This window comes from Gavia stellata, chromosome 2, assembly GCF_030936135.1.
Source record: "Gavia stellata isolate bGavSte3 chromosome 2, bGavSte3.hap2, whole genome shotgun sequence".
Taxonomy (NCBI): domain Eukaryota; kingdom Metazoa; phylum Chordata; class Aves; order Gaviiformes; family Gaviidae; genus Gavia; species Gavia stellata.
Window position 1 is genome coordinate 3,372,119 of NC_082595.1, and position 24,777 is coordinate 3,396,895.

Below are 24,777 nucleotides of genomic sequence, written 5' to 3' on the forward strand. Positions count from 1 at the left end.
CTGCTGCCTCTAAATAACACCCCACGTGTTTGAGAAGTGATGCATACAGCCATTCAGTCTGTCTTTGGGATGATAAAAGCCTTCAGATCAATCTCCTTACATCTGCATCTCCTGGACCCGATGATGGGAAACCTGGGATACAAATCTCTTCTGGATCTTTTAAAACACTTCATTGCAGAGTTGGCAGTGCCATATTGATGAAAACTGACAGCGATAGTATTTTGTTTATTATTTTTATATATGCATTATTTATATATATTTCATTTTATTTCATTTCTTTTTTTTTGTTTATTTATTATGATCAGCACTTCTTCAATTTTGGCATTATTGGGACATGCATGGATTTCCTGGCTGAGCCAGAGGACTTCTTCCCCTTTACACTGCACAAATGTAGAGTCCCTCCACCTCTCCCAAACCACTTAGGGCAATGTCTGCTGATGAGTGATGGCATGGATGGGTGCATAATTCGCTGAGTACCCAATCTTCCCATCCTATATAGCACAAAAAGACAGAAGCAGAAGTCTATATGCAGGACACCTTTATCTCCAGCTCCATCCTTCTTTGAGCAAGGGCAACTGAGGTGGCCCTGGCCTCCCCCAGGGATGTTCTATCCCTCTGTGCTACCTTGGTAATGCAGATTCTGGTCCATTAAGGGCTTGCTGTCCCTTCCCTCTTCCAGGCTGTCTTGTAGCCTGTTGCTTCTCTCCTCCGGCCATATATACCATCACTAGGAGTGCTTCACCATCTTCCATTGATCTACACGGGACAAGCAAAGGGCCAAGCAGGGGGAAATGGACAGTCCAGCAGATTTGGAAGGACTTGCTGAATGATTTTAATTCCCCAGCTCTAACTCAGCATCCCCTGCTTTGAATTGTTGTTCTTTATTCCCAAATGATATTCCAGCTGATGTACACCACAGGGGTCCAGATGATTGAAGGCCCATCATGATCTTAGAAGAGAGGCCAGACAAAGCTCCCCAGGTCATTCTGGGATTGTCTTTCTCACCCTTACCAGGACAAGCTAATAAAGGAGTCTGAAGAGCTTTGCTCTTCCTACGCGGGACCTGTTCTGCCTAATTTGCACATGTGCTGACTGGAATAGGGCCCTAGGCCACCCTCCGCCACGAATGTGTGCTGACGTAGCTGCTTCACGCTCTGTGGCTTACAGGAGCTGTCTCCGCGCATCCTGCGGCAGAGCGGGCTGAACGGAGCTGTCCGAAAGGCCCAGCATTTTGCGGTAATTATATTAATGTTTTCCATTAAGGTCACTAGCTATTAAAGTGCTAATTTGCTTCCTGAGCCTGAGGGCCAGATTTTCCAAAGCAAGACACCAAGAAGACTGAGGCAACGTGATCTTCTTATGAGCTACCTCTAGCATCTTACCTCAGTCCTCGCTGCCAGTGAACTGAGACACGTTTAGCAGACGTGTTCTGGCAGCTGTAGATCTTAACCATTTGGCCCTCAGTAGAGGCTGAAGCCGCAGCCATCACTGTAAAGACCTTCTGCTTCAACATAAAGAAACGCATCCTTAAGCAAGAAGGATGTTGCAGACTTTCACCATTTCATGTTGGGTACAAAGATTCAATGTGATTGTGAACAAGGATTTAATCTTGCCGTACTGCAGATGACCCATGAAACAGCTAACGGGTCAGCCAGCTCTGCAGATACCCGGTCTGCACAAAAATCAGACCTGCAGCTTTCCCTATGGCACTGAGCTGTGATGCTGCAAAAATATTAGACCTGTTTAGAGCTGCCCCGTGCACCAGAATATTGTACCTTTGACAAGACCAATGCAAAAATCAAGAGGGATAGCTTGAGACAAAATCACTTAAAGGCATCTTCTTGTCCCTCGAGTCTATATTACACAAAGTAATTATAATAAATACAAGATTAATACTATCAACCCTCTAAAAACAAGCTGTGTATATTAGTTGCCCCTAAGCAAGACAGCACCTGGGATGAGCACTCTCAGAAGAGATAATCTCTGTCTCTTCCCCTCTATGCACACACAAAACAACATTCTCATCATTCTGATGTCGCAGCACGTCCAACAGACAAAAAAAACCCAACCAACTAAAACAACCCCAAATCTCACAGACACATCAAAGGAACGCAGCCAGGGGAGGAAACAAGCACAGGTCTTACATCAGCCTGCATCGGGTTGCTATGCGACCAGGAAATCCACACGTGTTGCCATGACGATGTCACTTCATCATCATTCAGTGCACAGCTCAAACGAGCGCAGCGAGTCGTTGGTGCGCACGTGCTGGGACAGAAAAATACAGGATGGAGCAAGAGCATCACAGCGCCGTGGAGATGGGTGGTGCTGCTACCACAGCCTTTCGCTTGGGCAAAGCACGCAGGGCTGCTGGGAGGCCGTTAACCTTTTCCTCTGCACACTTTGCGGTTCAGCGTTTTCCCCTGGTGTTTCTCAAATGGTCCCATGGCCGATGTCTATGACCACAGCCATGGACAGCATACAGATGCTCAACGCGTTCTGTGTGAGGTGGTGGCATCCTCCTCCCCTCGCTGCTCCCGGGGAGCGGCAGCAGCCAGGGGAAGCTTGCCAAGGGAGAGTAAATACACGGGCGGGGAAGGGCGGGAGCTGCTTGTGTGTTGCTGGCAACACGCACTGCTTCACGAGCTCTCACAGCAGTAGAATGCCTGCTTTCTAACATACGAACAAGTGTTAGAGAGTTCTTTTACGACCGACTTTTCTGATAACAGTTGTATGCTTGCTACTGCGCTGTGATGCTCATGATGAGTAGCACCAAAAATAATAAGGTGACAGTCTTAAAGACCAATAACTGAGCCAACTGGAATGCCACATAATGCCACATTAACCCAGGAAGGATGAGCAAGCTGGAGCTTGTGTAGGTAACCTTACCTTGGTATCGCTGCCTAGATCCTGCAGTGCTGAGCTCTTCAGAGGTGGGAAGAGAAGAAAAAGGTTTTGGCTGGAAAGGGGGCACGTTGTTAACCAGGCCTTGATGTGGAGCCCAGTGGTCAGCAAAACCCAAAACCAACACCCATATTGCAGCGCTCAGACAGGGATGCTAGTGAACACAATCTCCGACCCCTACGGAAAATAACTGCTGTGGCCAACAACCACCTTCACTCTCCTCCTCCACACCCACCTTTTGCCATGTGAACTACTGCTCATTTGCAAAAACCAGCATCAGCTGTCAATGCCTCAAGGACAAGCACTGCAAGTTATGGTAAGAGAAGAAAATCTTGCCAGGCAGGTGCAAGAGCCCTGGCCCTAAGCACAGGGGAAGGATCACAACTGGTTTGTGACCAGTTGAAACAGCAAATGATCTCAAGTCATCAGGTGAGTTATTCACAGCTGACATTGGACCAGCCCTGCCAGATAAAAAAATAATGGGGGAGAGGGAGAAGTCCTAGATGAAGACACAGCTGGAGGGGAGGACCTGAAACAAGTCGCTCTGATGAGCGGATCAAAAATAAGATTGCAGCCCAATGTGGCAGAAGAAGGGGCAACTGGTGTTGAACACCACGGGAAGGATACCTGCAGCCTGGGATGCGAGCGAGAAGGTCAGCCCTGAGGCTGCAGTTGTTGGGCTGGGACAGTCTGATGGTTCCTCTCTTTGCAGTCTCCATCACCCCACCAGGGTTGGTGGATTGATCTTAAGGCTGACTTTTCTGGTTTGAGCAACATAAAACCCTTTTCTTCCCTCTTCTCACAGCTCCTCAGTGAGACGGGACAAGGTCTACGACAAGGTCTAGGCATTGCTGAATCCCACCTAAACTTTGCAGGAAAAATAACCAGAAAACAGACGTGCAGGAGCTTCCTATGAAGTCAGGTGTGAAGTCTGCCTGGTTTCTCCAGAAACCCTGCCAGCCTCCCGCCTGCCCGCTCTGGCTGCCTCCAGGCCTGGGACCGACTCTGCAAAGTCAATTGGAATCATTACAGAGGCTTTTGGGCCAAGTTTGGACAACAGCAGGCACATTTCCTTCTCTGAATACTCAGTATCTGCTCCAGGGTTGTATTCAGGGTTGAAGAGCTGAAGCACTGAGAGCTGAGCCAGTGCATGGGATACTCCCAGTTGTGGTCCTGCTCATGGCTGCTCTTATCCCAGAGCAAGGTTTGCCAGCAATGAAATATCAATTCCGGCTGTTGCTCTGTTGGTATGTATTTTGCCTATGTACCCAGTAAAATGCTTGCTCTTCTTTTGCCTTTCACTTTTTTTAATTTAAAGTTGCAACGCCTGCCTATGTGGTAAACACATCCATAGGAACAATATTAAGAAAATGGAAAAATTCAGATCATTTGCCAGTCTGTTCATGCTTGGAGCAGCACCCAGGGTTGGAGTTTAAAAATAACCTTTAAATTTCATTTAATAACTGCTATCAAAATCCTATCTGAATCCTAATGCAATTTTTTTCTTCTTCTTCCCGCTTTCCACATCCATCTAGTCTGAGGGCGGAATGACAAAATATTGTCATTACGTGTCCTTCACGTCTCCGTATGGCTCTTTGTAATTTAGCTGGTATTTGACTCAGCCATTTGAAAGAGCAAATCCTAACACCTCACATTCGTGCAGCTCCTTTCTCAGTGAAGGAAAGAAAAACGGTTGGCATCACACAAAAGCTTCTATGTTTTGCTTTCCATGTATATTTTCCCCTTTGTGCTCTGCGGCTTTTCAAAACTACCAGACTCGCCCAACCAACACAAATCTATTTTCTTTCCATTTTCTTCTTCTTCTTCCTTTTTTTTCTGGAGGGAGCCTGTGTTTGTATTTCCATCGGACACCCACTGGGAACGATCGCGAGGGCAGGCAGGTGTTTTTGCCTCATCCATGCCCTGAACGTCAAGCCCTACGTTTGATCCAGGGGCACTTACTCTGTGGAGCCGCAGTTGTGGTACCCCTGCCCTTTTTCCATAGGGAAAGGTAACGCTGCTCTTGCTCTGCGCTTACTGCAAGGAAAAATGTGGGGCAAAGCCCTTCTTGGTTCACGCTCAGCACTCAGGTCATGGGTACGTTAGGGCAATGTGGGCTTTACCCGGCAGAGGCCCGTAGGATGGTCTTAATGGCTGTTTTATGTCATTTCTTGTTCCACAGTCACAACCGAGATGGAACCTGGACCTAAGGGAGGATCATTTCCACATCAGGCCAAGTAGAAGCTGGTCAGAGCAAAGGTCTGTGCAGCCCGTGTCCTGACAGGGGCTATTAAGAGAAGAATAAAATTAGGGCAAAACCATGAGGGTTCTTGCTCACAAACCCTACCCATCTCCAGCAACGTGTTGCCAAGGAGCTCAGCGCCAGAGATGTTTTCTGTGCATTAACTACCTCTCCAAAGCACTTTCTTCTGCCAACGTGCCCGCTCTTCCCTTGGACCTCTACGAGGCTTTTGGTGTCCTCAGCATCCCGAGGCAAGGCGCTCGCCTGTTTTTTTGCTCACCGGGCAAAGACCCAGATCCTTCCTGCTGTGGCCCCATCACCGCAAGCGACGCGTGGAGCTAGACCTCACGTCAGAGGGACACGTGGCGAGCCTTGCCACACACAGCTGCTGACACTGCTCCCCTTTCCCCATCGTCCAGCTGGTCCCCAACTCTACGGGACCCCTTCCCGGACCCAAAGCAATGTCAGAGCAGTGCGGTAGCTTTCTATCTCCTTGCCGTTCAGCACCCAAGTGCTCAATCGGGCAATGAAAGCTGTGCTTTCAGGCCTCGCGTGGTAGCTGCAGGATAGCGGGCAAAGGCTTTGAGAGGGAGCCACAGAAATGGCTTTCAACAGCTGGCGGGGGGAAAAAATAGCTCTGCTGGTGCATGGCTATAAAAAGGTTTATAGGCTGCACTTTGAAGGAGAAAATTGACTCCATTACAGTCAAGTGGCTCGGTGCCTTCAGCTGTGTCTGGACACTTCTGATTCACAAGGAAATTGTTTTGATGCCTTTTGTTGTGCTCCTTTAGCAAAGCTATGCAACCAATGCGTTCAGCCACCTGCTCTCTGCACCGCTGCCTTCCCCGTGCCCGCTGGAGCTGGAGCATGCGGGAATTACTGTGTTGAAACTCTCCGCGTGGTTGTAAATCTTCCTTTGGTCCCGCTGATGTTTTCCCAGCTGCTTTTGAGATCACCATCCCTCCTGTCTGGTGATGCTCCTTGTTTCCATCGCCGTCCGCAGGCTGCTGCTCTCGGGGGCAGCGCACAGGGCTGGAGATCTCCTGTGGGAGCAGAGTAGGTGCCTCAGGCTCAGATGGACACAGGCAAGGATTTGGTCAAAGTCTTTATCTGTCTCAGATGATGAAAGCACCTCTTGCATTTGCTGTGCTAGCTTCCTGACTGCAGACCTCCCCAGCAGGCAGCAAAGAGCACCCATACTACATATTACTGGGGTTTGGCTTTATGTCTCCAACAGCGATCCTCCTCCTCTCCTCCTTCCTGCACTGTGCCCCAGGGGATGTTATCCCCAACTCCTCTGGGGTTTGGTAGGACGTGAGTTTCATGCCTCTTTGGGACCATGCCCACGTTCCCAGTCAGGAGCAGTTGTATCGTGCAGCATTTTGCTGTGGGAGCAACCCACCTGGGTGAAGTCCCTCACATCAGCTGTGCTGTAAGGTTGCGAGTTCAATAGTGCTTTTCCCTGATCTTGAAGCACCCATTTCTCTGATGAGCCATGGGAGCATCACTGGCTGCCACCTCTCTCCAGCCAACCGGCAGACACCCACGGCAGCCCTGTGCAGGTGCTGCTGTCGTTGGATCTGGGCATCTGGAACCCAGAAAAATAAAAATTTTTTTAGCAGAATTTGTCAGGTTGGATTTGGGATGGGGGCTTCAACTTCTGAGGGCATTGAGCTGAAGTCAGCAGAGCTACACGCGTTAACAGCAGCAGAGAAGTTGGACCAGTGTTCCAGCCTTACATGAAAGCCCAGAGCTCAAGGTGATTGCTAGCTTTGAAATACCCCGTGTGTCGGCTGCTTCTGTCTTTGTAAATTACTCCTTTCGTTACCGTCACATATGTTTTGTATACGCGGGCCTGTCTGGCATACACATATTCCCTATAGGAAACCCAGATGCTCATTTTCCCCTGGATGGGCAAAGCCTATCAAGCTGCTAATGGAGTACAATGGGTGATGGAGAATCAAGTTTTCATTTTCATTTTGGAACAGCAACCCCAGCAAGCAGATGTAGCCAAGTGAGGCTGACATTTAAAGCAACTACTGAGATTACATTACTGAGATTATATTTAATATGGATGGCCAAATCTTTCAAACAAAATCAATGTTCTTTTACTTAATAATACCCTTGCCACATCTTAATGAAGGCTCCTCCAGCTCAAGGCCCTATTTTTCCGCAGTCATTTCGTTGTGTGACATCGCTGACTGCATCAGATGGTACATAATGCTATTTTCATCTGTTTCTATTGGATTTTATGCGTTCCCATCCTTGATTTGTCAATTGCCGGATCAATTAATCAAGGGACTCTTAGGGGAGAAACATTTTTATTACTGAGAAGGAAGGGGAATTCATTTAAATTCTGCGTATTCCTGCAGCATCCAACGTCTATGATTAACTCTCCCCACCAGGCACGGACAGGAGGACAATGAGGGACCTACAGACCAGTCCGCGGCCGCCTGAGTTATTTGCAGAAATCACAGCCAGGCTGGACTGATCGCTGGGCTGATCCCTGGTCTGGCCCTCGGTTCTCACACCGGCAGCGGCAGCCAGGCAGTGCCCCAGAGCCCGGGCAGCCCCAGGGGACCCCGGGGGTCCCGCGGTAGATCCCTGCGCAAGGCTGAGCCTGTCACGGGCAGAGCCCAAGGACTGAACAGGCGGCACTGGAGCCCACGCAGCATCTGCAACAGCTGTGGGTGAGATGAGGAAGACATTTGTCATCCCAGTAAATTCAATTTAATTAGTGATGCCTGAAGAAATTTAGTCGAGAGAGGAGCTGTACTAAACCTTAGCGCAATTACAGAGCCCAGCGTAAGCCTTTTCTGGAAGGTGGGGGGGGAAAAAAGTTAATTTATGTATCAGCTGATGCCTGTCCCAGGGTGAAGTGTACCCCAGCAGGGACTCCTGAGCATCCTTGTCACGCTGTAATTTTGCAACAGGCCCAGCTCTAGTACATTCCAGAAAGCAGGCTCCTGGCCCCAAAATGAGCACCAGTGACCGCATTTTCTCCCATCGCCACAGCACACGCATGATTCCTGCCTACGAGCATGTTCCCATCACTTGGACCGCCGTAACGTCTCCCATTGTGATTCCCTCTTTGCATGCATTCAGCTTTGCATGCTCTCTTCCAATATGCGATGTGGCCTTTCCATTGGGAGACTCTGTGGCGGGTTTGGTGGCTGGAGAAACCATCTGGGAGCTAGTCCCAACCAAAACACGAGAACACACCAAGTCCAACCAATTCTGAAGGCCTGGGTATTTACAGCCAAATTGGAGTAGATTTTGCTTTGGACAGGGGGCTGCACCAATATCCCTGCATGACGGCCCTTCTCCCCAAATCCTCCTTAGAACCAGCTCTGGTTTGGCATCAGGCTGCCACCCAAACTGATTTCCCACGGGCACCTCCTCGCACCCAGCTGCCCAAAGGCTGGTGGTCCTCCTGCTCTGAAGACATCCTCCCTCAGGGTGCGGGCTACAGAGATTAAAAAGGAATAAATAAAAGGATTGTTTAAATAGCGTCTCCGAAGAGAAAAATAAAATTGCATGGCCCATAATCCCGTTTGCCATTTTTCCATCCCATTAACCCCCTTTAAAGAATTATTATTATTGTTTGACAGTAGAAAAACTGGTGGGGTTGGGGTGAACGCAGTCCTTGCAGCGGGAAGGCACAAGCTCACCATTCCTCTGGGCTCCTGATAGCCCCTCTCCCCACCCCATAGGGAGAAGCCCCCCCACCATGGTTTGCAGCTGCAGGAAGTGGGGACCAGCTGTGGGCACGCCGAGCAGCCGCGTCTCCTCCTGTCTTTTGCGCCCGTCAGGTTCATTTGACGATCAGCGGTTGCTTAACGAGGTTGTGCGGAGCTGCTGGGACTGCAGGCGAATGATAAAGGGAGGGCTTTTGTGTCCCGGGGTTGAAAAATAAAAAGCAATTTCGGCAGCCGTCGCAGGAGAGAGATGTGCCTCGTGAGCCCGTCGAGGGGAGGTGGGGTTGGGAAAGAGGAGCCGCTGTGACAGCTGAGTTATCTTCAGGGAGGACCAAGGGGAGCAGAGAAACGTGTGCGGAGATCTCTCCCAGGACCGACTTTTCCAAATAACTTGCCTTGCTCAGGAAATACGCAGTGGGCGGACCAGCCCCACGGCTATGTTTGAATCAGTCCTTTTCCTAGGTTGCTCATCGAGGAGAGGCCAGGGCTGACCAGTGCATCCACGCCAGTGGTGCTGCGTTGGGTCTCCAAGCCTCAGCTGGCGACATTGCCGGGACTGGCACCCAGGTGCTTGGCCAGCAAGAGCCCAAAAGGACTGATCCAGTGCCACCAGTGGTATGGGTGGACTTCGCAGTGACCAAGAGAAGTGGCAGACAAGCAGAAGTAAGAGCGTGATGGGAGGAGCATCCTCCCGTGGTTTATGTTAAAACCTCCAAGGTTTACACTGAAGGTGGGACTGAGACTACACATGACTGCAACACAGGCAAACGCCTTTCCCAGTGCCCCGGGTCCACAGCATGGACGTGATCACTGGCGTTGACCTCCCAGTCCTTCTCCAGGAGTCTGTCCTCCCTGTCAGGGCTGCCAGCATCTCCAGGCTGGCACCAGAAGTGGTTCAGGTGGGGAGCATGATCCCAGCTTGTGCCCAAAAACCTGCAGACCTGCACCGACACGGTGCCTGCACCTGCCTGCATCCCTCTGTCCTGGGGCAGCCCCGGAATTGCCGGACGCCCCCTCTTCTCTCTGCCCGGCGCAGCCCCCAAGACCCTGCTCCTCCTCAGCTCACAGCTCAGCAGGATCCTCCTTTCAAGGCTTAATTAATACTAGCTGTAGCAGCCGGGAAGCTCTACTGCTCCTGTAGGTAACCTCCACCCTGACATTCACGGGAGAGAGCTGTTCTTCAGAAACACACAACAATAGCAACGAGAAAGCACTTTCTGACCAAGCTTTTCCAATCCAAACAAAGCGTGGATGCTCCGGGTGGGTCAGGGTGAGCCCCTGGGATTACGTGACACGAATCGGTACCAGCGCTCTGCGAACCCCACCGAGAGGGTCATGGACCTCGGCTGTGATGGGTCACTAACTCAACGCCTCCGTGCAACTTACCCCTCTATAGTTTTATTGCATTTCAAGTGGAGGGCAGGTCTTGGAACCGCACGTGCCCATCCGAGCCACCTTTAACATGGTGGCCCGGCCCTTGCGTGGGGGAGGCTGCTGAACCGCGTGAAGCCAAGGACCATGTAGCCAAGGACCAAAGATGCTGCTGGGGATGTGACAGGGATGCACAGCCATCGGGGCCATCGCCAGCCTCGTGGGACAGGCTGCCTGGCCAGGCTCTGCCTCTGGCAGGCAGGTCCTCCATCAGGTCTACAGGAAGGGGGGATTTGGTCCAGGGCACAGTATTTAAGATCTTGAAAAGGTAAATGGCATGTGTGGACACTGTGCAAACACAGCATAGGGCCTATGGGGTAAGGACCACTCTTTGCCTATACTGCTCTGGGTAAACCAGGGTACTGAGCTGCGCTCTTGGGCACTGCAGGCAAATTCACTTACAATAGTAGAAACCAAGAAAACAGAGAGTATCTGTTATTTCCTTCCACCTGTTCCAGTTTCCTAAAATAAAAAGCTCTCATTAACCATCTTTATTCATGCAAAATGGCAGAAACACCCCTCCAGCTGGCTGCTCACCTCCATGTCTCCAGCCTGACGCGGGGTGAGCTTCCCCATTCCAGCGGCAGCCGGGCGAGTGCGGGGCGGCACTGCTGCTCCTGCAGCCTGCTCATCCAGTGGGATGGGGACAAGCCTTCCTCCCGGGGCTCCTTTCACCGGCGGTGGGGCAACGCCTGGCAGAAGCCCTCCTCATGTCCCGTTCTCGCAGTTTGCAGGAGAGTGACGAAGTGTCCTCCTGTTCCCTTGGCAGGAGGACGCGGCGGGATCTCTGAGCAAAAGGGAGAGACAGATACGTGTTGGCTTTTCAGCTCCAAGGTGAACCAGATGTGGTCGTCCTTGTCACCTCCTCAGCAATACCTGCGTAACAGATCTGTCCTCAGGCGGCTCCTGTAAGCTGCTTTCTGCCTGGCATGAGCAAGCCCCAGCTGGCTGCAGATGTTTGGGCACCTGAGCGTGCTGATAGACAGACATCCACAAAGCATTGAGGCAACCCCAGGCTGAGAAGGAGGCACGAAGCACGTGTCCCACCAGCACCCATAGCAGAGCTCAGCACAGGTGGTAGCAGCCAAGGTACCAGCCCTGACCCCTGAACAAAATCAACCATTTTTAGTAGTACTACACCCTGTAAAGGAGGATACAGCCCACTCACGTTCAGGTTTCCCCCCTCCATGTAGCAGAAAAACCACCCGGGGGCTCACCCAGTGCAGACCAGCATGGCACTGGCATGCAGCGGGCACAGCCAGGCTGAAAGAGGACGAGGTCGTGAAAGCCCCGCTGCTGAGATGGCTTCGCCTCAGCACCGCCTGGACGCCATCCCACGTGGGGGAGGTGGGCTCCCTCACCCTGAGTGGAGCAGGGGGGTGGTTCTCTCCAGCCCTACCCATCCGGAAAGGAGGATGGGAAGTGCCTGGTGCACTGATAAGACCTACGCAGGCTTCGATGGTCATCGTTTTTGCCTTCTGTAGGGCTGATGCTCTCACATGGGAAGTGAGAAACCTGCAGCCCGGGCCAGCCCCAGCCTTTATGTTCCGTCCATGCAGGATGCCCTAAGTCACGAAGCTGAAACCCAGGGCAGGCAGGCGAGCTCAGCACCCTGCCCGCGGGAGCTGGACCCGTGTGAGCCCAGAATTGCTGGGCTCAGACGGAGAACAGCCCAAAAGGGAGGCTGACTTTACAATACGGTCATTCTGGCATGCATCAGGGGTCTTTCTCCTTCTTTAAGGCATGGTTCAACATCCAACACCACAGCAGAAGTTTGAAAGGAGGCTTAGCGCGGCGTGGATCCTGCCTTTTCGAGGCGATGAGCATCTGAGCGTAGCATCACAACCCCAGCCAGAGCTGGAAAGGCACATCGGGGCCTCCTGACCTTGGCTCCCTGAGCGACTCGATGATCCCTTCTGCAGCTGAGTCGTATTTTTAGGTCCTTCTCCCTGCTGATTCATTAGGGGAGCTAATGTTCTCCAAACTGCCGGGCATCTGACCCTCGAGGTGCATACGCCACACACTCCTGATAAATATAGACCACTTCACTTATATAACCTGTCTAATAAGCAGCGGCTGTCCTACCCGCGGGCAGGCGAGGCACCGGGAACCGAAACGCCTCTGCCAAGGGTGTGAATGGATGCCTCGCTATTTATTTTATTTCCTTCTATTTTCGATGACTTCCTGACATATCGACTTAACGAGTGACTCAGGGAGGTTCGGTGGCCCTGGAAGTACTCCAGGTTCAGCATGACCTCTCCGCTCTGCCCACTGCCGCCGGGATAAGGTCCTCCTTTCTAATCCTCCCCTCTGCGGGGGGAGACGGGGCAGAGCGGGGCGGGATGGGAGGATTAGGATTTGGAGAGACCTAGCTAAAAGCTGGGTTCATTTCCTAACTGGATGTGTCAGAGCATTTGGCAGACTAGGGGTAACCCAAGGACTTTATGCCATGGTCTATCACTGGAAAAGGCACCTGGTTTGGTTAATAGAGCAACAAAAGCACCTAACTGCGTGCTGTGCCAATACAGAAGGCTTACAAAGTCCATGCGCTTGGTAATAAAGACATCTTGGTATCAAATAGCAAGACAGCAGTAGCATCGGGCTGTGATCTTGCAAAATCAACGTCTGATAACTTTAGGACCTAGATGTGACTGCAATAGCTGAGTGATAAAAAGCAGAGTAATCATTAAATAAAGCACTCAAAGTACAGTATGAAGCACATAATTCACAGACTCGACAAACGCATGCAGAAGCGGGGTTTTGCGCAGTGATTTTTAACCCCTGGTCTCTGGTTCCTTGTGGCACTTGCAGCAAGAGCCCCATGGAGACGACGCAGAGCAACCAAGTCTGCCCCACCTCAGGAGGTTTGTCTCCTTGAGAAATGCTCAGGGATCTGCTAATCATAAACCAAAGCAAACCTCGTATTATTTAGAAGGAGAAGTAGCCGTTTCCATCAAACGCACCCACTGCTTGCCCTCGGTTTGGCCTCACTCAGCCAGGCTGGCTGCGAGCAGCATCAAGATGGCAAAGAGGGCTGTTGAGACAGCTTTATGACAGGGCCCATTCTACCTATATTTGTCGTTCCTGCTGTGCGAGCATCCGGCGTGTCCTATAATAACTTTAATAGCTTTTATGCAATGGCTAGGAATGATGAAGCTAATTAAAGATGAGGTATTTAACCTCCCTGGTTTTATTCCTGTCTTTATCTAACAGTCAACAATCTGATCTCTTCTAGCGTCCCTCGCTATCAGCTTCAGGCTGCAGTGGGGCAGAGGGCTGGTCCCAAAGCAGGGGGCTCTGCTCTGGCCTCCCCAGAGTGAATAGCTGGGCTTTTGCTCCTGGACCGCCCCTCTCCCGATACGCCGTGGCCTGCCGCCGGGCACCGGGCTGAGGAAAAGGGACAACTGTGACCAAACAGACTCTCAGGGAGCTGGAGCCCCTTTTTACCCGCAATAACAGTCTGTGACACAGTGTGGTGGGTGTCCCCAGCAGCAGCGCATCCCCAGGAGGTGTCCCCAGTCCTGCTGAACCACCTGGGACGCAGGAGGTGGGTGACACGTGCCGCTGGTCGGTGGCACACCCAACAGCAAAGCCCAAACCACCTTTGCCCCCAGGTCCACGCTCCACTCACAGGACCACAGGTCTGAGGTCGGTCCCAGCCGGCAGCAGAGGACACCAAGCCCCACCGCTCCTTGTCCGCAGCACCCTCCTCTGCCTCCCAGCCTTAAATGATGCAGAAAGTCTACTAAGGACTTTCCCGCTGGAAGGACTCAGCAGGAAGCAGCTAATGCAACCTCTCTTGCTCATCCACGGTACTCAAGTCCAACGGATAATAAAACCACAGGCTCCTTTCTCATTAATCCCTAACTAGGCTCTCTCTCACTTACATAGTGCTTTCTGTCATTAGCAGTAGAAAGCTGAGAGCCTTCCTTTAACCTTCACATGTTGTGAAGAGGCAGACAAACACCTTGCTGTGATCTTGCATAAAACATCTCCTTGCGCTCGCTCTCAGGGGCTCCTGGAAAAGACCCCCCCCCCCCCTTTCCCCAGCAAGGGTAGAAAAGCAAAACCTCTGGAGGAGCACGGTATCTGCAGCGAGGAGCCTGGAGACGTCACACACCCAGCAGAGACTTGATCACTGAGTGACCACAAGGTCTTGCGGCTGCAAGAGCCAAAATGATGGATCAGAGAGGCCTGATCCAGCTACGCTGCTCCTGGCAGCTCGTCCCGGCGTGGGAATGGAGAAGGCAGCAGACGTCATATGCGTCCAGCTGGACTCCTGCCTCCATCACTGCTCTTTACCAGCGGCTGGGAAGGAAAGGGAAGTCTGAAGGCAGAAGAGGCTTGCCAAGATCCCCCAGTGAGCTTTGATGTCGCTGTACAGGAGAGCGGGCTGGCCATGGAAGCGGGGGATGCGGAGCAAGCTCATCTACTTGTCAAGAGTGGGGCAGAGTAGCCCACGTTGAGCTCTGTGCAGCCAGAGTACTCCTAGAGCTTCAGCGTCTTGATTTAAAGCCAGGCTGGGTATGTGGTGTGTAAGGCTGAGGCACCCCACGCTCCGGGACCACACGGGCATCCCTGCACGTGGCGCGGGAGCAGGAACAGACGAGAGCAGAGATCACAGTCGAACATCAGTCTCGCTCCCACCCGTGTCAGACAAAACCCCACCAAATTATTACGATGAGTGCTCTGGGGGGAGCGTGTGCTGGGCACATGCCGGGGACAGGAACAGGCAGGCAGCTGAATTATAGTATCTGGAATAAAATACCCAGTCCCCACTGCTGCTGGCAATGGGACGTTTGCTGCCCGTTATCCCGGCAGCTGCGTCCCTGCGCTGTCCTGCCCACGACGGTGGCACTTGCTCCCAGCCAAAGCCTCGGAGACCAGGATAATACCTGTCCCAGACGGACATGCAGCCTCAAATCCGTGTTAGTGCCCGGTGCCGGACACATCCCCGGTTTGCAGTAAGTGGTGTCTGTGCGCTGCCCCTACCCCCGGCCCGCATTACCCACAGCATCTTTGAGAAGACCACCAAGGACACCTGAGGGCTGTCAGTCGGCAGGTCCGTGCACAGCCGCACCTTTCCCAAGAGCTCCTCTCCGGCTTCCCAGCCGGTGGCTGAAGCATCGGGGTCCTGCAGGACGATGCTCCGTGTCCTCTTGTCCTTGTGCTGGCCCTGAGGACCTCGCATTGGTCGTGCAGCAGTCCAACGAGATGAACCAGCCGGCACGTGCCCACGCAGGAGTCCAGCGGCAGGTGAGGAACTGGATCCGGCCCCTCTCCTTGTGGATCTCTCCAGGGGCAGACAAATCCAAGGAGCGTGGCGTCGAGCGGTCCTCGACTCCTGCTTTGTGAGCCGGGCCAGCACAACTTGATGCACGCAGGACAACGGCTCCAGGATCATTTCTTCAGCGTTCTTCTGGTTTAAGCTACCAAAACATAGAGGGTGTCCCAAAACCTTCTCCTCTCTTGCTCCTGGGAGGGAGAGGGGAGAAGGAAGGCGTGGAGCAAGAAAGGAATCAGAAAAGTTTCATTTTCTGCAAACACGGGTTGTTCTGCATATTTCCTTTAAATGGCTGGTTCTGCTCTGCCGGGGATTGGCGATACGGCCTGTTAGAAGTGGCATGAGCTCAGCCCCTGACCTCCCCGTGGGCAGGACCGCAGGTTATAGTCTGGTCTAACCGGACCCCGAGTGCTGGGAGGGGACCCCCTCCCACCCTCACAGCAGAGGAAAGGTTTCCCCACCATGACCCTGAGGCTGATCCACTGGCTCTGATGTTTTGTGCCCATCGCAAAGCACCGAGGAAAGCCCCTGGGAAGTGGGGACCTTCGCTTAAGGAGCTATAAAATGGGCACTTCTCAAGTGAAACGAGTGGAGAGCTGAGCTTCAGACAGCTCTTTGAACAGCACTGGGGTAGGGAACGCAAAGCTGTAAGAAGCAAACCTGTCGACCCACCAGCGTGAACAGCTCCACTCGAATAATTCCAGTGGATAACCTGGAAGGAAATCCAGCCGCGGCAGTGGGGAGCGGGACAATGAGGCAGCAACTTGCCAGGGAAATGAGATGAGGAGAGGAAGGCTGCCAGGCGATGCACTGATCGCACGAGGCAGGGCTGCGCTACCAGGGATTTTGCAAGCTTCCCCAGCAAGCTGAGCAGCTTCCCAGCCCGCCGGTGGGAATCTTACCGACAGCAAGGGATTACTCTATCTTTGAAGAGCTCAGGGTCTTGCACGCCTGCCAGGACAAGAAACAGGAGGAGCCCTTTGCACGTCTTGAAACCCAGCACATCAAGTAAGCAACTTGAGCATGGAAAGAGATGTCACCCTGACTAGCTACAGGCACGCACGGGCGATGCCAGCACCGGTGGGCAGGCTGTCAGGTGAGAACGTAAAAAGCCTCCCCACGGGGCAGTTCGTGGGCCCCGCTGTGCACCACCCCATGGAGGATGTTCTCTCTCTCTCCCCTTTCTCTGAAGATGTCTAAGTAAACAAGTATCTTAACGCAGACCTTTTCCTTCAGCCTCCGAAGCAAGACGACGCGCGCCCAACCAGCTGTACCCAGCGCTGGCAGGAGCCAACACCTTCCCCAGCACCTCTATCCCATTATCCCTGATGTCTCCCTTTCCTTTGGGTTCAGCGTTAATAAACATCCATTCCTCTCGCTCCTCACTAGAAACCCAGCAGCTCAAGCGGCAGGGCAAGCCTCGAAGGCGGGCCAAGAAATAACGCCGGGGGGTAGGGGGCAAAACTCGATGCCAGGTTACGGCTCTGCAAAAAGCAGTGCCCAGCGTTGCCTCCCGCTCCCCCTGCGGCATCTCGTGCTCTCGCACCCTGCAGCAGCTTGTCCGCCTCTGCTGGGTGTCGTCCTGCGGACGCAGAAGCAAGACCAAGGCCTGAGCCCCGTTAGCTTTTCCCTTTGGTAAGGCTGAAGGTGCTCCTCCGCTCCCTGCGGATAAGGGGTGAAGGGGCTCTTGCCTCCTCTTCTCCCTCGGACGAAGAAGATGGAGAGAGAAATATAGGGAAGAGGGCGCTGACCACCAAAATCATTACACTCCCACCAGCCCCTGTGCACCCGCCTCTCATGCAGCCCAGGGCAAAGCATCTCAGAAGGAGCAAACACGCTTCCTTCTTCTCCCGAGAGCAGCAATGCCTATCTCAGAAAACGCAGAGTTTGGCTCAAATTCCTCCTGCCAGTCTCCTGCATCTCCCACCAGCAGAGAAAACAGTCAGCCCCCATGAAGAACTCCAGAAAAAAGGGATGACAAACCATACAGAGACCAGACTGGAATAAAACAAAGACATCTGCTTAAAAATTCAGGGCTTATCACCACTCCTGCTAAATATGCTGGGCCTTTGGAGAGGCTCAGCAAGGACAGAGGTGAGCTCTCTCCGCCTCTCCCGTGTCTCAGCACAAACCCTCTCTACGATTAGAGAGAGTCACCAAGGCATGTTATAAGCACAGACCGTGCTCCCCGCTCCCAGGAATAATTTCTGGTCGAGATAGCTCGCGGTCTGATTCAAAGTCCTCAGGAAATAAGACTCAGCCTTTCACCCGTTATATTGAACTGCAAAGGAGGCGTTCGGGGCAGCTGCAGGGTGAAAGCTCTGGCCTCCATTACCATTATTTTCTCTAATGGCAGGTAAGATAGACAAATCAATTTTTTCATTGCATATTGGAGCCCTGCGGAAACAAAGAGGAAGCGACAACCATCTTTTCAGAGAGACAAAGCCACTCAATACAGAGCACGGCTCACTTCCACTTTTGGGGACTGATTGGAATGCTCTGAGCATACGTAGACATTGCAAATATCACCTCCAGCTGCAGAAACCGGTACCAGAGTCTCCGTTTCTTCTGGTCTTCCGGACATGTGGTACTTGCCGGAGACGTGGGTGTTTTGCTGTGGCTGCTGTGGGATGCGGCAGTCACGGCAAGGCTATTCCCCGTTAGGGGGGTAGTGAGGAGCACAGAGCTCCCAAGACAGACAGCCCTTGTCCTTCCACACCGGATTAGCTTTTGGACAATGCAGAGATAAATCAAGGAGCCTGTGATCTGAAGTTACATTAAACACAGGTCCTCTAAAAACGTGAACCGTGCCATAGACCATTCCCTGTGTCAGTAATTACACGGGTGGCAACAGGATATAGCTAAAATGGAGGACTTACCTATGTATCAATACCTAACACGCTCTTTCGAAGCGCAGCTCATTCTTAAGCACAGCAAGGATAAAATTGAGCTGTACCTCTTGTACACTCAAAAGGTTTCCGCATCCCTTTACACGAAGAGGCCAGAAGGGAGGGTACAGCCAGCTGCCCCTTTCCAACCTCCCATGGAGAGATGGGAGACCCACGCCAGCAGCCACAAACCATGGGTCCAGCACCCAAATGGACACCAGTCTGTCCAAGACAGACACCCATGTGATTGAAGACAAGGTTTGTTCCTTAGGGGTGCCTACAGAATATGTCACACAGTAAAAAGAAAACAGCAAAATTAAACACATGCAATGCTTCAGGTCTTTATTGTTGCTGTAGAGTAACTGGTACATGGTTAAAACATTCTAATATAATCAGTGAACTCTGAAAACTAAGGCTTTCTGTAGGTTTGTATCCTGGTGTTTCCTTTCACACAGTGTACATATAAAATCAAGTTATAAAAACACAGATCTTTTTTAAACAACAGAGATTGATGCAATGCACAAAACTAGAAACTACATTTCGTATGATCAAGACAACACCTTGGGGCCTTGCAGCTTCGAAGCCGAGAGAGAAACGTCTTGGTCTGACGTCCTACTACCCGGATGAGCTTGATGACAAACACAGATGGCAGGATTTCAACCTTCCGTTCTGAGCAAAGACAAAGAAACCCCTGATGCTGATGAGGAAACATCTGATTGAGCAAACAAGAGCAGTATCCTTAAAGCACGTCATTGATCTCATAACGTAGGCAAGACCTAGCAAGACCCGTAGGTCCTGTAGACGCCACTGAGCAGCGCGGCCGCTGGGACTACAAGAGAAGGCGAGCCGCGACAAACGTGCTAACGAGTGAGATGAGTCTCAGTGCCAATCTGCATCCCATGAAAGAGGGGGGTCCGTGACTCCTGGAGTGCTAGCACCTTTAACCCAACAGCACTGAAAACATCTCAAAGTGATTTGCCCGGTGTAGAATCATTTAGGTTGGAAAAGACCTTTAAGATCATCGAGTCCAACCGTAAACCTAACACTGCCTAGTCCACCAGCAAACCGTGTCCCTAAGCGCCATCTTAGTGTACTTCGAAAAGGGAAACAGAGTAAGAGCAAAATAGTCTCAAAAAAAATGTATATTAGAACCTTTTGAGTAAAAAGCTACATTTTGACCAAAGAGGAAAAAAAAAAGCATTCACAGAAAGATCTTCCCCCAGTTCCTTAACCACTTTTTAAACAAAGAAGCTTCTATATCCACAAAGCTTTTTCTTTTTATTCCATTTTTTTCCCCTATCTTGCATTTCTAATTGAGCTGGAAAATGATGCTCATAATCTGAACATTTACGTCAGTCACAAAGCCAACACCCTTCCCTGTGAGAGAAGGATTCTTCACTTACCATGTGCCGCCCCACATCAGAGTCAGGCACTGCAAATGTGACATTAGCAGCTGACAAGAAGATTATTCCTTCTCTTCAATCCAAATACATGAGAGAGGAGGACAAATTACAGTTTTGCAGGATGTTTACCACGTTACAGTAGGTTATGCGTTTGGCTCCAGCTGGGAGAAAACCCCTTGTAAGGGTCAACGATGGTTTGCATCTTATTTCATTTTCACAGCCCAACTCTAATCACACACAGACGTAAATCTTTCACTGCTCCACGACCAAGACTCACACTGATGTTTCTGACACATTTGATGACACCACAAAGTTCCCTGAACGACTGACAAAAGCGTAGCTGGTATTTATGTCACCAACATATATAACCTGTCCTCTGGAGTCATTCCTGAAGACTATGTTAAGGCTATTGGAGTAGGCTGGCCATGGTTACTCCTGGTGTGAAAGCACAGCCGTGGCTCAGGACGGGCTAGAAGAACCCTTTAGTTCTCCTCTGCATTAACCATAAATGAGGTTTTTAAGGTTCTCTCTTGCGGCCAGTTACCTGGTTGTGCAGGGAACTGCACCAAAGCAGAGTATTACATGAAGAAAAGCCAGGCTATGTAGATATAAGCTGCAACCACGCCTTTGATATCACAGAATTAGGTTAAAAAAAGTCCTCATAGTACAGACAGGACCTCTTTCCACTCGTGACAATGAAACACCAGTTGTCAGTCTTCAGGTACTCAGATAGAAATATGAAAAAATCATTAAGAAACATAACCCTAAATATAAACCTAGTTTTATTTATTTTTAAGGAAAAAGGGATTAAAAAAATTAGAGTAAAATGGATGGCTTCAAGTACTTTCTGCATAATAAACAATTAGTTATTATAAGCATAGATTAAAAAATACCTGTCACCTTGCAAGGGACAGTTGAATAGAGGCTGGTGATTCATTCAAAAAATGGCCTTTGATACAAACACATTAGACAACATGTTTAGTGTTGTAAGTTAGAAGAAAACAGATATGTCTACCATGCCGACCCAATGCTTGAGATATTCAGCACAGTACAAGACACATTTTGCACTCTGTACTTTTACATCTCGTGGCAATGCCACTCAACGTATGGAGCCAGGCCATCTCGGTTTAGCTCAAACGTGCCTTCATGCGATAAACAACAAATAGTTAGTAAGTCAGGAAGGTTTTGCAGCAATACAGTTGATCAAGTGGTCTAACATTCTTGAGGTTGACAAACAAATCTAACCTGAAGAGTCTCCTAAATGCTGGCAATGTTTACGTCTCTTACTATATGAGCATGAACATTGCTTGTGTTATATATGACAAGGAATACATTTGAAAGTGCCTTGTCTGAGTTTAAGCCTTCAGATTTTCTGAATGTCATAAAATAAAGGGAAAGTGTTAAAGGAGGAGCCCCAAAAGAACCCCCAAAAATTGCGAAGGAGGTTGGAAATGCAATGATGTCATCAGGCAACCAAAGAGAATACTGCAAAGGGAAGATGTAGCTCAATTTCCCTGTGCTGTGGTAGGTCTGAAACCCATCTCTTGTACCTTTAAGGAGACAACCATTGCATCAGATGCATTTCAACAGGTCTGGCTGACATGCATGGAACAAGCAGTCTTCCTGCTTATCTATACGGACACTTGAAATGCCTAAGGAAGCAATGTAAAAACCAAAATAAATGCTTCAGAAAAAAAAGATATCTTGCCTACTCTGAAAAATAAATAAAATGTTTTCAATCAAGTAATGTCTAAAGGTGACCTTTCTGAAAAACATTTGCCAGATACTCAGACAGACACTTATTTTTTGCCTCTAGAGAAAAAAACACCAATAAAACAACAAAAAACTAGCTCCCCTATCCTGCAGCTCTGTATACTACAGTAGGAACAAGTCTCCCACAGCTAACAGGGAGACCGAAACAGTATGAAACAGTGAGAAATCAAAACTTAGCTGCATAGGTCTACTAAATAATCAGTTAAGACTTAAATGGAGGCAGAGCCAGCACTGTTTTCTGTACTACAACACAAGACTGCAAGGCTTAAAAATCCTTCTGAGTGACCAAGCCAGACTGGTTGAATAGTGGTAAGTTCAGTAGTGTTTGGAAAAGCTTACATGAAAACATTATTTTAAAATAAGCTTGAATACTGAAATAGAAAAAAGAAACTGAACAACTTCTCCTCCAACTTCCACCTACCACCAAAACATCGTTAAAGACTTACCAGCCTTCCAAATCCGGTGCTCACTTTATGACAATGTGATTAGCCATCTGTCTCTCTTAGCTGGACAGTTTGGGTTTCCATATGAAAGTTCAGTTCGTGTCACATTTATTAACGTCCTTACGATTGTTCAATAACCCAGCAATTTGTTTCTTAATTACAGCAGAATGCAGTTGCTAGCTGCTTGCAAGAGCAATGTTGAAATTACATTCAGAGATAAAAACTACCATTTTCACATGTAGCAATAACTAACATTTTTCTTTCTCTTCACAGAATCAAGTGCAAATGTCTAACAATGGCGATAGTAAAAGACAGTTCTCATGCAAAAATTCTTCCCTGTGCGTAAAATTTGCAGGACATCTCAAACCCACCCATTTTTACGTCTTTCTCTACCCCAGAACTAGTCGGTTTTTATTTTCGTGTCGTGAAATTTCTGTTGCTTTTTAAAGTATCGATGACAAGAGAGTTCAATTAGTTCCAGCCCACCAAATATCTTTTGCTGCACAACAAAAAAGATGATCATGGCTGCAAAATACCATCGTGCGAAGCTGTACAGGTACAGCAGTGCAAGCATACCCAGTGGGAACACCGTCCAATACAGGAGCGAGATGCACTTAACCACGAGGACCCTGAGCTCAGATTTACACGGTGGAACAATGCTTTGCCCTGAAGCACTGAAGCATTTTCCACCTTCATAGAAGTGTTGGAGCCTCTCCTCTTTCTCTTCCCAACGCTTCCGGCACCAAAGCTGCAGCTCCTCCTTAGAAGTGGGCACTGTCTCTATGGGATATCTCTGGACGTGGAAGTGAATCTCCTTTGGGAAGTTTCCATTCAAAAGGTGCTTCTCCGTCTGAGGAATGTTTTGGGGGTATGCCACAGTTATGTCATGGATAGCATCGAGATTGTCACCTAGAAGAAAGATTTTGGGGAAAAAGGATCAATGCAGATCATGCAGTGGTCAGAACACAGTCGCTTCAAGGCATGATTGAAAACTGTCCAAACCGTGGCAGAAATCCCAAAGATACATTAGCTATGCAGTTTTTTACCTGCTAGAATCTCTAAAGGCTGAGAGGTTAAACTTTTCCCAATCATCATCTGTTCTGAATCAGAGCAAAAACTTTTAGGAGCAAAATTATACGCAGTACAACCTCATGTAGAATTACAACACAGTGACTAAGAGGATGAAGTCAAATTTAAAGGAGAGAAGATGCACATCTGGTCTTGGATAAAGAGCAGAGTATGCCATACTACTCTTGAATACTCTTCAGTTATTCAATACCTGTGCTGCAAGCTCAAATTGCTTTTAACTAATGAAATAGAACCTAGTGTATGTTCCTGTGAACACTGAAAAGCATTCAGCTTGATCTGGAGCAAGCAGCATACACAATCCTAATTCACTGAAGACTGAATAAACAGATGTGAAACATATACTAGCTAAGTATCAGGAGCTCATTAAATCCAGAGCATCTCCCAAAGGATGAGGAGCATCTCTGTAGCTCAGCCAGCTCTGCAGAGTACTCCAGTTAACACAATTTCTTTAAATCTGACCAGCCAGTACTGTAAGGAGGTGAGCTGCTGCAGTAAGCACTCCAGATCCAGTAAAGACCAAGTACAGCATACACAGTGGAGAAGCCCAGCTTTAAGTAAACCACGTACAGTTAGCTATTTGGGTAAAGTGAGAATAGTCAACCATTTAAAAAGCAATTGCAGAGTAGAATTTCAAGGGAATATTGATAAAAAACCCTCTACTCTTCATCACCACACCTGATCGAGCCAACGCTCTTAAAAGGATATCGGTATTGCCAAAGCAGGGTTTGCTAGCGCATCTTTGTACTAAGTGCGTTTGCATTTTGCACTTTCTAAATACCCTCTTTATCCCCCAGCCTCTGACCAGACATTCTTTTTAGATCTCAAAGAAAATTCTGCTAGTATAAAACTGATCTAAAAATAGGCGCATGGTGCACTGGATGTTGCATAACCGTTAACATTCTGCCAGCAGTGATTTATCCTGCCGTTTTTATTTGGCTGGCTGGCTCGGGGCAAAATAGAATTGGAGACTAAAAGCTGTCTCCAGTTGCAGCGACTGAAGACGTTTGTTCTCATAGATGATGTCACTTCTTGCAATGATGATCAAAACCTACTCTTTAGCCCCACTCTCCCTTTTCATTTGCTTCCCTTCCCTGGTGTTTTGGCTTTCCTTTACAGCTCCAAAAATGACAGGGACAGAATAGAAAGTTACTTTAAAAGGCCATGTTCAAAATTATGTATCTAAAGTTCAGCTCCAAATATCACAAGAGGGGGGAAAAGCCCTATTCAGCCTTGCAGAGTATTTTATCACTGCGCTGTCTTGTAATGATCTCTCTCAAGACAGTTTTGTGGCAGGTTACCTGGGTTTTTAAAGAGCTATATATGGCTCATAGGAGGTCTATCAGAGCAAAATTCAATACTTCAGCTTTTATCTAGCTACAGGATCACATCCTATCGAAGCAGAGAATCACTGTATTCTGCACAGATAAAACCTTTCAGATCTCCTTCCAAGACATGCCAAAATTGAACGTGTCTTCGAAACCCTGCCCTTACAAAGGGAAACAATGGCCAGCCTGCTGCACCTTAGCACAAAGCATTTTCATTTTGAGAACAAATCGTGTTTTTCCTCCCCCTACTCCAAATATTTCTGCCACCAGAGGGAATTACAGTCACCCTATGGGACAAAC

The 24,777-nt window shown here is 49.5% G+C and overlaps 1 protein-coding gene across 2 annotated transcripts in view; it reads right to left on the bottom strand.

Annotated features, from left to right (window-relative positions):
• Nucleotides 1-19,434: 19,434 nt before the first annotated feature.
• The window catches only part of LCLAT1 (lysocardiolipin acyltransferase 1), a 121,435-nt gene continuing 116,092 nt past the window's right edge, over nt 19,435-24,777 (bottom strand). For both annotated transcript variants that reach the window (XM_059830894.1, XM_059830888.1), the window contains one exon: nt 19,435-22,972. In XM_059830894.1, coding sequence (XP_059686877.1) covers nt 22,464-22,972 — 509 coding nt within the window. In that variant the 3' untranslated portion in view covers nt 19,435-22,463. The remainder of the gene's footprint in view (nt 22,973-24,777) is intronic.